At 40.5% G+C, this 15,021-nt stretch overlaps 1 protein-coding gene across 6 annotated transcripts in view; it reads right to left on the reverse strand.

Annotated features, from left to right (window-relative positions):
• MAGI3 (membrane associated guanylate kinase, WW and PDZ domain containing 3) overlaps window positions 1-15,021 on the reverse strand; it is a 165,762-nt gene that overhangs the window by 71,867 nt on the left and 78,874 nt on the right. For all 6 annotated transcript variants that reach the window (XM_029068412.2, XM_029068411.2, XM_029068407.2 and 3 more), the window contains exons 2-3: window positions 6,467-6,583; window positions 4,140-4,259 (exon numbers count right to left, since the gene is read on the reverse strand). In XM_029068412.2, coding sequence (XP_028924245.1) covers window positions 4,140-4,259; window positions 6,467-6,583 — 237 coding nt within the window. The remainder of the gene's footprint in view (window positions 1-4,139; window positions 4,260-6,466; window positions 6,584-15,021) is intronic.

The raw sequence follows: 15,021 nt of genomic DNA on the forward strand, positions 1-15,021 counted from the left end.
TGTGATGAATGAGTAGTTGGGTAAGGGTGAAGTACACTGCAAATTGCACATGAAGAGTTTTTGTTTTTTATTGTAGAGGACCCATTTGTGGCTGAAGTGACTGCAGCATAATGCTGCTGTGCTGTAGTGCAATAATAGCATAGGACACAGTTACCTTGTTAAACAATGAGGTCTTTCCTGCTCACAGTAACCAGCTAAATTCGGCATTCGAGGTTCTATCCACCTAAGCTGTTCATAAATATTCACCACTCATGACATAGCCCCAGCAGGCATTTCCCCTATTTGCAGAGCCGGGACTAAAACCCAGGTCTCCTGATCCCCAGAGCTACACTCTTTCTACTAGACCAACAGCAGGGCTACCTTGGGTAAAGGAGAATTAATTATCGTGGACCAAAGCTCAGGGTGAGGAAACAGCCTCCAGAAAAACTCTTCTATGCAATGTTTTAGGCTTCTATTTTACATTAGTTCAAAGGAAAATTTAGTAAATTGAGCTAGGACTACATTGATGTCCCAGAGATAGGGAAACTTTCTGACCAGAAGGTTGAATTTAAATAAGCTCCTCAAACACGGAGAAACAATGGGGAGGCTACCCTTTGATTTTCCCTAGATGGCTGATGAAAGAGCAAAACGGTGCATCATGAACTTCCAGTGAAGAGTTTTTCAGACTCTGTGGGACTTTCAAAAGGATTGATGACCTTAGGTTGGCTTTAAGAAGCAAAGTATTTCCCTTTCTGAGAGTGAATAGGTATCTATTAGTCATATTCTATGAAGAAGCTACTGACAGTGAAGTTCACTTTTTTAATGGCATTTAAGTGCTTACTATGTGTCAAACACTGTTCCAAGTAGGCAGTGGAGTAGATACAAATTAATTAGGTTGGACCTAGTCCTTATAATAATAATTCTGGTATTTGGTGGGTGCTTACTATGTGCCAAGCACAGTTCTGGGTGTTAGGGTGGATACAGAATAATCAGGTCATACGGAGTCCCCGTTCCACATTGGGCTCCCATTTACAAGTGCCTAGTTGAGAGAGGTGAGATAGGGGAAAATAAGGCTTAGTCAGGGAAGGCCTCTTGGAGGAGATGTGGTTTTAATAAGGTTCTGAAGATGGAGAGAGTGATGGCCTGTTGCATTTAAAGGAGGAGGGAGTTCCAGGCCAGAGATGGTCGAGGGGGTGGAGGTGACACAGACAAGATCCGAGTTGGCATTATAGGAACAAATTGCGTGGACTGGGCTGGAGTATGAAATCAGCAAGATAAGGCAGGAGGGATTGAGCACTTTAAAGCCAACTGCATGGAATTTCTGTTTGATGCAGAGGGCAACCACTGGAGGTTCTTGAAGAGTGGACTGACTTGGACTTTTTTTTTTAGAAAAATGAACTGGGCAGCAGACTCAAGTATGGACTGGAAAGGGGAGAAACTGATTGTAACAATAATCTTATAAATTCCTGTAAAGTAGTTTACAGTTATGGGAATTGAGGCACAAAGAGGCTATATTTCTTATCCAAAAAAGCAGAGCAAATGCACAGTGGAATTGGGCGGAGGGGGGGAGGAAGGAACCTGGCCTTGACCCCTGAGTCTATGTTTATGCATTAAAACATTAGGCACTTCATTTTAAGACTATTCTGAAACATGTTGGGGTTCTGCAAGAAGAAAATATAAACCCAACACTGCATTTTCAGAATTTACGCACTACATGATGTTTCCTATGGTTTGTACTACGAATGTTGCACTCTTCGAGGCTTTTATAGTTGAGACACTTCTTTCAGTACAAAATGTACTACCGTCTGTTAACTAAAGATAGATACTCAATGTGTTCATTATTTAAATGTTAAATAGCAAGTAATTAAAATGTAATGTCCTTGCAGTTCCTTCCTGGGCTTCTCAGCACTAATTGAATTATATTTTGGAATTTAAAAAAATACGAGCTATTCACTAAATTGGCTTTAATGTGCTTTCAGATCTGCATTGCTGCATTGTTCAAAAAGGCTGAATGGGATTAAAAAATGGTTCCATCACATAACTTAAAAACATCAGTGTTCATTTTCAGGGATATAAAAAGGCACTGCATAATGTATTATATTTAAATGCAATTCAAATGTACTAAAATGCTTTGAAAATCTATATCAAGCAAGACTTCTGTTATTGGATATTGCACAACATAAGGACTATTTTACAATCAAATATGCAGAAATCTCATCTACTCCAAAGGATATGCAGTAGAGGGTACTGTGAGACTTTTAGCCAAATGAACACAACTAGGCCACAAGCAGGGAAATGGAATGGTACTTCAATCAGCGATGCTAACCACAGAGCTCTGGCGCACTAATTAGCACTGCACTTCATGAAATTGATAACTAAGATGATTAACCTTAACTAAACCAACCTAGGAGATAATATTTGCTTAGGATTGGAAAAATGTCAAAAAGCATTTCAATGTCAGGAAGAACTGATTTAAAGAACTTAGATTCCTGGTGTCAGTATCATCGCCTGGGCTGTACGCTGGCTGCATAACATGCTGCTACATCAATCATCTTTTTCAAGTGCTCACTCTTCAAAAACCACTCTCCGCTCTTCAAAGACCTTCAATGACTTCCTTTTACGTCAAACAAAAACTCTTCTCGATTGGCTTCCAGGTCAACCAGCCCTCCCCACCTTACAAATCGCCAGCTCTCATCACCTGCTGCTCTCCAGCTCACCTTCTGTTCCTTCGTTCTCGACCTGGAACTCCCTCCTCCCCCAAATCTGCCTGGTCGTCATCTTGGAAGCGCCATCAGAAAGCCGTTCCCCATATAACAATCCAACAACCACCCTTAGCACTTTGGTCTTTTTTATCCTCTCCTGAGTGAATAGGAACCTATATTTGCAGTTAAATATTCAATGATTTATTTGGGTTTATTTCATCCTGATATACTTGGACTACTTCCTCTTATGTCTTTGTTCTTCTTCTTGAGCACACCATCTGAACATAATTTCTGTCTTTCCCCTATTACATTGTGAGGTCCTCGAAGGCAGGGGCAGGGTCTCTTAAAGTGATGATGACCGAGGTGGCGATGATGATGACAAGAATCACAGTGGTAATTGTTCAGGGCTTATTATGTGCAAAGCCCTGCAACAGTGCTGGGGTAGATGCTAACAATCAGGTCGAACATACTCGCTGCCCCACATGGGGATCACAGCCTATGTAAGATGAAAACAGGTATTAAATCTCCATTTTCCATATGAGGAAATGGAGGCCCAGAGAAGTTATGTCACTTGCCCAAGGTCACACAGCAGGCAAGTGGCAGAGCTGGGACTAGAACCCAGGCCCTCTGATTCCCAAGCCAGTGCTTTTTCCACTAGGCCACATTTGCTCCTGCTGTACATTCCCTGGATTGCATATTCCCAGTAGCTAGGTAGTGTTCTTGGCACAATCTCAATAACTGATCGTTTAGATTGTCAGCACAGTATGAGACAGATGCTATACCTGTTCTTATTACCTTGTACCTACCTCAAGACTTACTGTAGTGCTCTGCACCTAGTAAATGTGCTAAATACCACAATTAACAATCACCACAATCGGCCTGACCTAAATAATGACCTATGACAGGCCAGTGATGACGGTATTTACGGGCCTGTCCTACAGCCACGTATGCCTAGAAGTTTCCAGCTGGAGCCGGAAACTTCAGTCAATAGGCAGGCCCCATAATGATTAAGAAAGTAAATTAAGATCTTGCCTTATTTTTGGAAGATAGCGGGACTTGTGTCTGTTTGTCGTTGTACTGTACTCTCCCAAGTGTTTTGTACAGTGTTCTGCACACAGAAAGCGCTCAATAAACACGAATAAACGAACAGTGAAATCTGGGACCAGGTTACCCGGTAAGAGGAGACGTTGAAACGTTTACTAGTTTACGTTAACTAGTGTGCCTTCTGGAATACTGTTAGGCCTACGATTCTTTACGCAGTGAGGTAATTGTGACTTTCCTGGGTATTTATTAATCCACTAATTTTAGTCCAGTAACTCATAAAACTCCCAATCAAATTCAAATCACCGAGAAAAAGAAAAGCCGTAACTTTTTATATTTGGATCAGATGTTCTTTCAAGGTTTTACTGCCGTTCAGGTAGCCTTCTGGATATGATTTTCTTATACTGAGTAACATACCATCATATGTTCCACTTTCTAACAATGCTCCACTCTCCTCCAGGGCTTTGAACTGCTCGACAGGAATGAAATTATAGTCGACCCCAGGGACTTCACCATCCCTAGGGGCCCTTGTAGTACCTAGAAAGGGAAAAAAGAACTGAGTAAAAAAGAAAAAGAGAAGCATCAAGATGTCCAAAGTTTCGCAACATATTCAGTGGGAACGAGAATATACTTGGCAGAGAACTGAGAGGAAATACAGATCTGAGGTATTATTGGGTTTTTTGTTTTTTTCTTATGGTATTTGTTAAGCGCTTACTATGTGCCAGACACTGTACTAAGCACTGGGGTAAATACAAACTAATCACGTTGGACACAGATGATGTATCAAATGGGGCTCACAGTTTTAATCCCTATTTTGCAGCAGAAGAGGTAACAAACATAGAGAAGTTAGGTGATTTGCCCAAGTTCACACAGCAGACAAGTGGCAGAATCAGAATTAGAACTCAGATCCTTCTGATTCCGCTAGGCCATGCTGCTTCTCAATATTGCTTCCGGTAGATCCAAGACAAAACATTTCCATTACGATTCAAAACTAGGACAATAAAATGATTTATGGATTAAAAATGGATTTTAAACAATAAACCAGGTAGTCTAATTCTATACAATGCTACAACTCAAACACTCTGATATAGTAAGAATTTGAGCGGTTAAGGGATGCTTAACCATCTGAGAAACAAAACCCAGTCCTTTTCAACCTCAATGAACAGAGGCAATTCTCAATTATCCTTGCTCATGAAATTTGTGCAAACACTACATTGGTGAAGAGTGTGTCTAATTAGAATGAAAGAAAACTTCATTTTCAAAAATGTCTCTGCCACGTCTCCCTAAATAAATACTTCCTCCAAAACAGCAACAACTCACTTACATAACTGTAACGGGAATTTAGTGGTTTTCTCCCTTTCTCCTTAGAAAAGATTTTTGTAATCATTCTCCTTTTCTTCTTCTTCTTCAAATGATTAACACGCCAGAAAAGCATCATTCCTTGAAATTTAATGTTACTAGAAGTAGGCATTTTCACAATGAGCATTAATGGAAAGCAAAGTTATGGCTGGCAAGGGATTCCTCATGGAAAGTCATCATAAGCATGATCTAATTAAAATAAATTTCTTTTACTCTGTGTAGAAAGGCACGTTTAAGTAAATGATATTTTTTATTGTTTTTTTTCCAAGTTCAGCTACAACTTGAGACATTTTGAAAAAGATGAGAAAAAAATCAACTGCAATGGGGGATTATTGATCATATATAAATATTTACTTCTAACAGTAAAATAACTGAAATAAAAGGCACTAAAAGATGTTTCCCTTTTAGGAAAGGAAAATATTAACATTTTTTTCCAATTACTCCAAAACATTTTCCCACGAAAGATTCTCTCCCCTTCATTTAACATCATTTCTTGAAACAACCCCTTGGAATTAATTATAATACTTCATCTACTTGTTTGTCTCTCTAGTGTTCTCAGAAAATCAGCAATCTTTCAACAATCAATCAAGAGGAACTATATGAATTTCATTTTGATGTCCATTAGCTTGGGCATGTGGGGCTGTTTTTAGTTCAATCAATTTAATTATGTATTCTTCTGTAGTTTATTAAAAGGACAGTAGAATGTAAAGCAGCTGCTATCACATGGAGTACTGCTGGGAAAGTGATGTGTTTGGACATCCTCCCAGATGGCAAAAGACTTCTCAGCATAAACTAGGGGAGCAGTATCTCAAGAAAGGCTTTCTAAACTACAGTCTGTGCTCCAGCCAAGCCCACCCCTCGAAAACTTAGACCAGCTCTAGCACTCGGCAGGGGCCGCAGGTCAAATCTGGAAAAGTCTAAGAATGATATCTGGATGAAGATGGGGTGGGTTCAAGGAACCTTCTCCAGTCTAGAAAGAGAATCCCCTTGAAATCTCGATTCTGAGTCCAGCTTCTAAACTAGCTTCAGATCTGAGGCTTCACGGATGCAAGACATCAGTTTCACTTCTCATCAGAGAGGGAGAAAGAAGATCCTAATTTACGTTTCTCAAGAGGACTGGAACCTCCAGGTTGAGGAAGGAGAAGAGATGGGACAAAGCTTCTTTAGGGAACCTTGATTTGATGATTCAACATTCCCCAGGGAAAGGGGTAGTCATGATTATACAATGCTAGTGACCCTTCTGGATGTCGTATTCCGTACTTTCAGTAAATTTGTTACTAAAACAGACTTTCACCCACAGAAGAGTAATTATTCCCTCGGTGTGTTGCAGGTACCCTTACTTTGGTATTTTCTCCAAATATGTTTGGAGCTCCTCTGATACTTACATGGGATGGTTCTCAAGTAGAGATTGTCTCTGATCACCTGCTGGAGTTTGTGATCAATAGATCCTTTCTGGAACTGAAGGCTCAGATAATGACGCAAGTCTTTATTGATGACTTTTCCTACAAAAGACAAAGGCAATTGATAGGTTGATTAGAAATCAAATATTTATTACGCTATTTAAACACCACTAACTGTGAAGTCAAGTGATTAAGATTTCTCTAATGATAATGCTTCCATTTAACAGAAAAACTGACACCTGACATACAATAATAACTATTAATAATAATTATGGTATTTGTCAAGTGCTTACTATGTGCCAAACACTGTTCTAAGCACCGGGGTAGATACAAGGTAATCAGGTTGGACACAGTCAACAGCATGGGGCTCACAGTCTTAATTCTCATTTTACAGATGAGGTAAATGAGGCACGGAGAAGTGGAGTGACTTGGCCAGGGTCACACAGCAGACAACTGGCAGAGCTGGGATTAGAACCCGGGTCCTTCTGACACCCAAGCCTGTGCTCTATCCACTAGACCAAATGTATGAGCATACAGATAAATCTGAAAAACTATAACATCTAGTTATCAGCAAACTTCAACCAGTCAATTCCTAAATACTACCAAAGACAACTTTCATTACAGAATTAGCAGAAGCATTGTGGCCTAGGGGCAAGAATACAGTCCCGGGAGTCAAAAGACCTGGTTTCTAATTCTGGCTCTATCTGCTGTGTGATCTTGGGCAAGTCACTTCCACTTTTTTGTGCTTCAGTTTCCTCATCCATTAAAGTGGGGGTTGAATTATCCATCTCCCTCCCCCTTAGACTGTGAACCCCTCGTGGGGCAAGAACCTTGTCCAACTTGATATATTATACCTAGCGCTTAGATACAATTATTACTAGCAGATCAGGAAGGCTGCTTTTCCATCCACATATTTCTAAAGAGGGAAAGTTGCTTGTAACACTATCTAGTTGTTAAATAGAAATGTAAAAGACTACCTTCTGCCGAGTGAGGCTACGGTTACTCCTGTAGCTTGACAGTGGTGTGTGAATGTGAAGTGAGTGGGGGAACTGATTGCAAATGGGTGTGCTCAGAGGCAGTGTGAGAAGATGAGAAGAGAAAAACTCAAGACAGATTCTGTGGAAACCAGTTGAATTAAGGCACTAAAGAAAGGACAACCCAAAGATAATCTTCAATACTCAATTTCAAATAAATGAACAAAAAAACCCAGTAAACAAGTCCTGCTTATCTTTCCTGCTGCAATCCCACAAAGCACTTTAAAGTGGGAATAGCAAAAGTAAACGCATTCAGATAGACTTGAAATGGAATGAAACAGAAGCAACTTGGGATGACATTTTGTTTTCTTATTTGGGATTCCCCCAAATGTTAAAATCAGTTCTCCTATAACACATGCTTTCAGTGTTGGGTAGGAGTGGAGAGGATGCTGTTGGAGAATTGAGAAATGCTCTTCCCACACCAAGTGACTTTCTGGATACAAATTGGTGCAATTAAATGCAATGTACAAAGAAATGGTAGTGCTGTAATTATCATATATATTGCATATGTATTATAATGCCATTTTTCTGTTACATAATATTCTTCAGAAGCACAACTACAGGAATAACCCAGGTTACAACGATCCCACAGTGCAACCACCCCAGGAATGCAACCTGTATTGTTTGACACCTTACCTAGTATACTCGCAACAAGCCCAGAAATTCCAAGCTAACATTCCAACTAAGTACATCCCTCCCCATGTGGGTTGAGATTAAGTCTCTGGATCTTGGAGAAAACTCTTTTCACAGTTGTGTTAGATTTTCAGAGCTTTGAAGAGCTGAGTACACGATAAAAAAAGCTGTTGAACAGAGGCAACTTAATCTATAACTGAAAGAATCAAGAGTATCTACTTAGTTTTTACTATGTGCAGAGCATTACCCTAAGCACTTGAGCGAGTACAACAGAATTGGCAGACACATTCCCTATATTAGCTACATCTTAGTGAGAGGAATCATTGTCCTAGGAGGGTATCATCAAAATTTGCCAATACAACGTGTCGCTGCAAGATGCCGAAACAGATTAAGAAGTGATGGTTTCTCCACAACCAGCAAAACTTCAGATTTAGCCTAAAATTTTAGGCTTAACTTCTCTGTGCCTCAGTTACCTCATCTGGAAAATGGACATTAAGACTGTGAACCCCACGTAGGACAAGCTGATCACCATGTATCCTCCTCTGCGCTTAGAATGGTGCTTTGTATGTAGTAAGCTCTTAACAAATCCCATCATTATTACTATTACTGAAAAGTCTTGCATGAATTTAAGAAAGTGGATGAACTGAATCGGACCTTAATGGAAGAGGAATCCAAAGATAGGCAACAGTGTTCAGAAGCAGTTAGCTTGCTGAAAGGTGCTTTAAGAAAACGGCTGCTCTTCAACTTTGGGTTGGACAAATGTGTTACTAAAATTGAAAGACCATTACCACACTAGAAAAGCTTTCACATCACAGTCTCCTGAGAAGACACTCATATTACAATTCTCATTTAAAGTTGTCAAGCTCTGATTTGAAATACTTCAACAGAGATGAAACAAAAGGCTAGCGATATTTATCATTACAATGGCATATGAAAGAATTTCATTATGACTTCACCAGAGGTTCTGGAATAGATTTCAATTTATAATATCTAAGTCACTGGGAAAACACATTCCCGTGAGGCAGCCATTCACAGCCCAACGTGACCCTAAAGCAAACCACAGATCTTCATCAGTCCCACAGAACTTCTATGCTTTCAGGAATTTGACTTACGTACATACTAGGTACCTGATGACGTGGAGGGAAATGCAGTAGAAAACTGTTCTGAGAATGCTTCCAAGTGTTATGGGATGATAGCAGAATTTGGCAATTACGATTTGTAATCCAACTTCAAACCAAACTGCAGATCTACAAAGCTTAGCTGGGGAGCAACCTCTTACTGACCTTCTGAGACCATTCCCTCTCACAGACGGCCCATGTGACTCTTGCATTATACTACTGATTGACCCACACTCAAAATTAAATACCAACAGTGGGGTCCAGAGGGGTCCAATTCACTAGCGTTAAAGTAATGCTCCTAGTTTTGGATGAGACTTGAGTAATGGGGTGCTAACAGATAACCCAAGGTGCTGTGTAGAGAATTGAGGTGGATGTTTGTAATTCGGAAGGAATTTGGTTGTAATCCCGGCTCCCCAATTTGTCTGCCGTGTGATCCCGGGCTAGTCACTTAACTTCTCTGTGCTTCAGTTACCTCATCTGTAAAATGGGGATTAAGACCGTGGGTCCGATGTGGGGCAGGGACGGTGTCCAACCCAATCTGCTCAGCAATGTGCTCAGCACGTAATAAGCACATAACAAATGCCAAAAGAGAGAGAGACCGAGAGAGGGAGGAGGAGTTGCTCTCCAATAAACAGAAATTCCAAGGAAGTTGAGAGTCCAAGAAGTATGTTCAAAAATGGCAACAGATGCCACGCTTTGCAATGGATAATTTTTACACCACACTTGACAAGAAGTGTCAGTTACATTTAGGCCTATTGAGCCTCACCCACATGCGGAAGTAATATCCCTTCAGTAGCACCATCTTTGAATATTATAGCTGTATAAATATATTATGTAAGAACTGCTGTTTAGAAACTTTTCAGGGATGAAGTGAAATTACTAGTGTTTGAAACTTATTCATTTCAAATTGTTGAATTTGGCTGCTTCCTTTTGTGTATGTCTTCATCGACAAAAACATACGCTTCTCCATAAAGATGCAAAACTATCTATTTGATATTAAAACAAACCCTAATCCCTTCCTTGGTGGTTCAGATTCTGACACCCACTCACCCACACACCCCCCAATCTTATTTTTAACAGATTTTCTAAGAAATTATCCATAACAAGTCTTTCACCTCAAGAATTGGACAATGGGATAAAGTACATAAATTCAATTTGTAAGTTCACTGAACCTTGGTTAATGTGTTCTGTGGGAAGAAAACATGACAATAGATTGCTTTGTTCCTATCTGTCAGAAGGCTGAAGCATTAGAACAATGGCACAGTAATTTGTGTGTTAAAGGGTCAATGGGTATCTGGCAACAGGACAGATTTGCTAATGACACCTGACAGAAATGTCACAAAGAAATAATTGTACATGGTCTTCCTGTAAAGCCTAGTGTTCTGTTTTCTTAAAAAATATTTTCTTTAAATCCAAGGTTGCTGAGCTCTAGCTGATGAAAGACCCAGTTCCCAGACAAATGATTCGTTCGCTTACTTCGAGTGAAGAAAAATGTACTAAATATATCTTGAGATAGATTTGGGGTTTTTTTGGGAGTTTGTTCTGTTAATAAGCATCCATCTTGTCTCTCACTTTGAAATGTGTAAAACTCCAGATGCGATCAAAATGGGCCAGACTGTACGACTGTAATATGAACTGACAAGGAGGAGCTCTATATGAAAGCAATCCGGCGGCAATGCCACCACAAAACGTAGAGAAAATGTAACATCTATTGGGGAGATAAATCACTTAAAGGAATCTGGAGAGACAAGGCTCAGGCTATCTGCAGAGAGTTTGCCAATCTTTGAGAAGCAGCGTGGCTTAGTGGAAAGAGCCCGGGCTTGGGAGTCAGAGGTCGTGGGTTCTAATCCCGGCTCCGCCATTTGCCTGCTGTGTGACCTTGGGCAAGTCACTTCACTTCTCTGTGCCTCTGTTAGCTCATCTGTAAAATGGGGATTTAAGACTGTGAGCCCCACGTGGAACAACCAAGAACAGTGCTTGGCACATAGTAAATGTTTAACTGACACCATTATTATTATTTCAGCAAAATGATTTAAAATTTTTGGCAAGGATTGCTTCAATTCCTGTTCCTGGATTTCTAGATAAAAGAAGCCTGCTTACTTGTTCCACCTGCAACTGGCCAGGAGATTTAAAACAGTCACGCTAAGATTACAACCAAGGATATTTGTCTCTTTTACCCTACTTTAGGCCATTAGGCTGGTAGTTGAAAAATACTACCTTACTACCTCTTCAGTGGAGAATCTTGCTAGGATTATCCAAAACTAACCAGCTACTCTCAAACTGTAAAATGTCTTGATGTCCCAAGCATTCTTAAATGTGCTTTGGGGCTCTTTTATTTTTAACTTTTTGGAATTTTTTTCTAATTGGACTGTATGAGATTTAATCAAGCAATCAATCTTATTTATTGAGGACTTACTGCATGTAGAGCACTTGAGAAAGTACAACAGAGTTGGTAGACACATTCCCTGCCCACAAGGAGCTTACAGCCTAGAAGGGGAGAAGGATATTACCATAAATTACAGATAAGTATATAGGTGCTGTGGGAGGGTTGGGGGGTGTGTGTGTAAATTTCTCGATTTAGCCAGAAATATGTGCGTTTAGTGATGTGGTTTCATATGTTCTGTATTTATGTGTCATGAAATCATAGTGTCATAGAATAATAAATCTGGAAAGAGACACCGAGAGATATCCTCTCCCTCTAGACTGTAAGCTCATTGTGGACAGGAAACTTGTCTGTTAAACTGTTATATTGTACTCTCCCCCAAGCACTTAGTACAGTGCTCTGCACACAGTAACTGCTCTATAAATACAAATGACTGGCTGACACCAAGTGACTGTCAGGTTCAAGCCCTCCAGGAAGCTGAATGACTAAACTTTCTGGGGCAGGTAGTTGGCTGTTTTTTTCCTAAAGGTCTCCAGACATGGAGACTTCACAGGTTCCCTCATAGCCTATCCCATATTTTATCAGCCTGAAGGACCAAGAGCTTGTTTTTATTTGCCAAAAGAAAATCTCATGTTTTAGTCTAAGCCCATTTCCTCTCATGCTGTTCTCTGTGAATATGAAAAAAAACTGTAATCATCATAAAAAACCTTCATATACTTGAACACCCCTAGAAAATCACTTCTTACTTAGCAATCCTGGTTCCTTCAACTGTCCTTCAGAGGGTCCTTTTATTCCTTTCATCCCTTCAACTATTTGTGTCGCTTTTCTCTTGACTAGTTTCTCCACAGCCTTTATGGTCAATGACCAAAACTGAAAATCATTGGTTAAATAATGCTCATTACTTTATTGTTTCAGACTTAGCTATTTTGCCCTGGAAAGTAGGATGTGATTTTGGAGAGAGAATTTACAACTTCAAAAACATGTGAAAGTAACTTTTATTTATATTGGCGCACGCTGACATGAAAAGTCCACATTTAAAAAAAAAAATGATTTAGTGTTGCTGCTTTGAGGAACACTTGTCAGGTATAGGAGGTCTTAAAAGTAAGAGATAATTAGATGGAAGCATTGTGGCCTAGTCTTCTAGACTGTAAGCTCACTGTGGGCAGAGAATATGTCTACTAATTCTGTTGTCTTGTACTCTCTCAAGCACTGAGTACAGTCAGATTGTTGACTGACTGACAATAGAAAGAACCTAACACTGGGACTCAGGAGAACTGGGTATTAAGCCCAGCTTTGCCATTTGCCTAACGTCTCTGTGCCTCAGTTTCCTCAACTGTAAAATGGGGGATAAAATGCCCATTTTCCCTTCCCCTTGGACTGTGAACTCCAGGTGGGGCAGGGACTGTGTCTGATCTGATGGCACTGTATCCTCCCCAACACTTAGTACAGCGGTTGGCATATAGGAAATGTTTAAATTCAGCAATTATTTTTAACTACATATGAAAGAGAGGAGAGACAGTAAACTCAAGAAAAAGTTATTTCATTTGGACAAGATTTTGCTTGATAATTTCACATTTCTTCTCATCTTGTTTTTGGTTGCCTGAATGGTAAGGACTAAATTTCAGTTTAAAAACACCTGAAATGAGATCACCATCAAAAGTGACCTCATGATATGCTAACCAGCTTGACTTCGTTTCAAGCGATATTTGTGCTGGAGAATAGTCAATGAAGCTTGTTTTACAGTACTCACATTCCTAACGCCAAGAAAAAGAGGTCAAGTACAGATTCTTTTAATTTTGAAGAACATCCACTGTTCCACTGAAAAGTGATGTAGTCCTGAATCCGTCTCACGGGTGAAGTCCTTATTTTCCAATAATAACAATAATGGTATTTGTTAAGCGCTTTACTATGGGCCAAGCACCGGTTTAAGCGCTGGGGTAGATACAAGGTAATCAGGTTGTCCCACGTGGGGCTCAGAGTCTTAATCCCCATTTTACAGAGGAGGCAACTGAGGCACAGAGAAGTTAAGTGACTTGCCCAAAGTCACACAGCTGGTAAGTGGCAGATCCAAAATTAGAATCCACAACTCTGATTCTCAAGTCCGTGCTCCTGCCATTAAGCCACGCTGCTTCAATGGAAACAGATAGGGAGACACATGGGAAAACTCATCTACAAGGATTCGAGAATGGTCCCAATTTTAGTTTATACGATCAGGAAATCCGGATCTACAATTATTTCCACACCAAACCTAAGATCTACAGAGCTGAAATGATGTTCAACACCGACTCTACGGTTGGGAGACCTGAAATCCACAAAGGTGCCACAATCCAGATCCCGGAGTAGCTCCATCGGCATCATTCATGGGCCAAATTTACCATCAAATGGGCTAGACAATACAACAGCAGTGAAGCTCTGGAATACAGTCAGCTTACTAGCCCTGACGCTCTGCAGCTACCCTGGATGGGGCACGTTAGGAGAATGGAGCACTGCAGGAGAACCAAGAAACCACTCTATGGAAAGTTGGTGGGAAACAGAAAGCAAGGTGGGTGGAGGAAGGGTTTCAAAGACAGGAACACAAAGCTTCAGACCGCGCTCCTTCACAGGTGAAATCTCAGAGGCAATTGCTTAGGACAGTGCTCTGCACGCAGCAAGTGCTTAATAAATACCGTCGATGAGGATGATAGACCAGCACAGCTATTGCTATCCAGAAAGGAGTGGCTCTTCTCAAGCAAAAACATGGCAAGGAATGACAGACGAGGAGGCTAAAAAGAAAATATTGCTGGATGCTGCAATTGTTAAACATGACCCAACAAGGGGCAGCCTTTTGTGTGCACAATATGGCCAGAACTATTGGTCTAAAATTAGCCTCTGCAGCCGTAGATGCACTCATAGGTCCACTTCACCATCGATGGTGTTTTAGCAGTAATAAGCAGTGGTGGAAGTCACAGTACTTATTAAGTGCTTAGTGTGTGCAGAGCACTGTATACGTTCTGGGAAAGAATACACAAGGACACCTTCTTTGGGGTTATCTCTGAATATGAAGGACAACTGTACATAGTATATTGAAGCTTGAGAAGCAGCTTGGCCTAGTGGATAAAGCGCAGGCCTGGAAGTCAGAAAGCCCTGGATTCTAATCCCAGCTCTGCCATCTGTCTGCTGCGTAACCTTGGGCAAGTCACGTCACTTCTTTGTGTCTCAGTTACCTCACTTGAAAAATGGGAGTTAAGACTGTAATCTGTTAGTTATAGATGAGGTAACAGGCACAGAGAAGTGAATTGACTTGCCCATGATCATACAGCAGACAAGTGGCAGAGCCGGAACTAGAACCCAGGTCTTTCTGACTTCCAGTCCTGTGCTCTATGGACATGGACT

This window comes from Ornithorhynchus anatinus, chromosome 7 (genome assembly GCF_004115215.2).
Source record: "Ornithorhynchus anatinus isolate Pmale09 chromosome 7, mOrnAna1.pri.v4, whole genome shotgun sequence".
NCBI lineage: Eukaryota > Metazoa > Chordata > Mammalia > Monotremata > Ornithorhynchidae > Ornithorhynchus > Ornithorhynchus anatinus.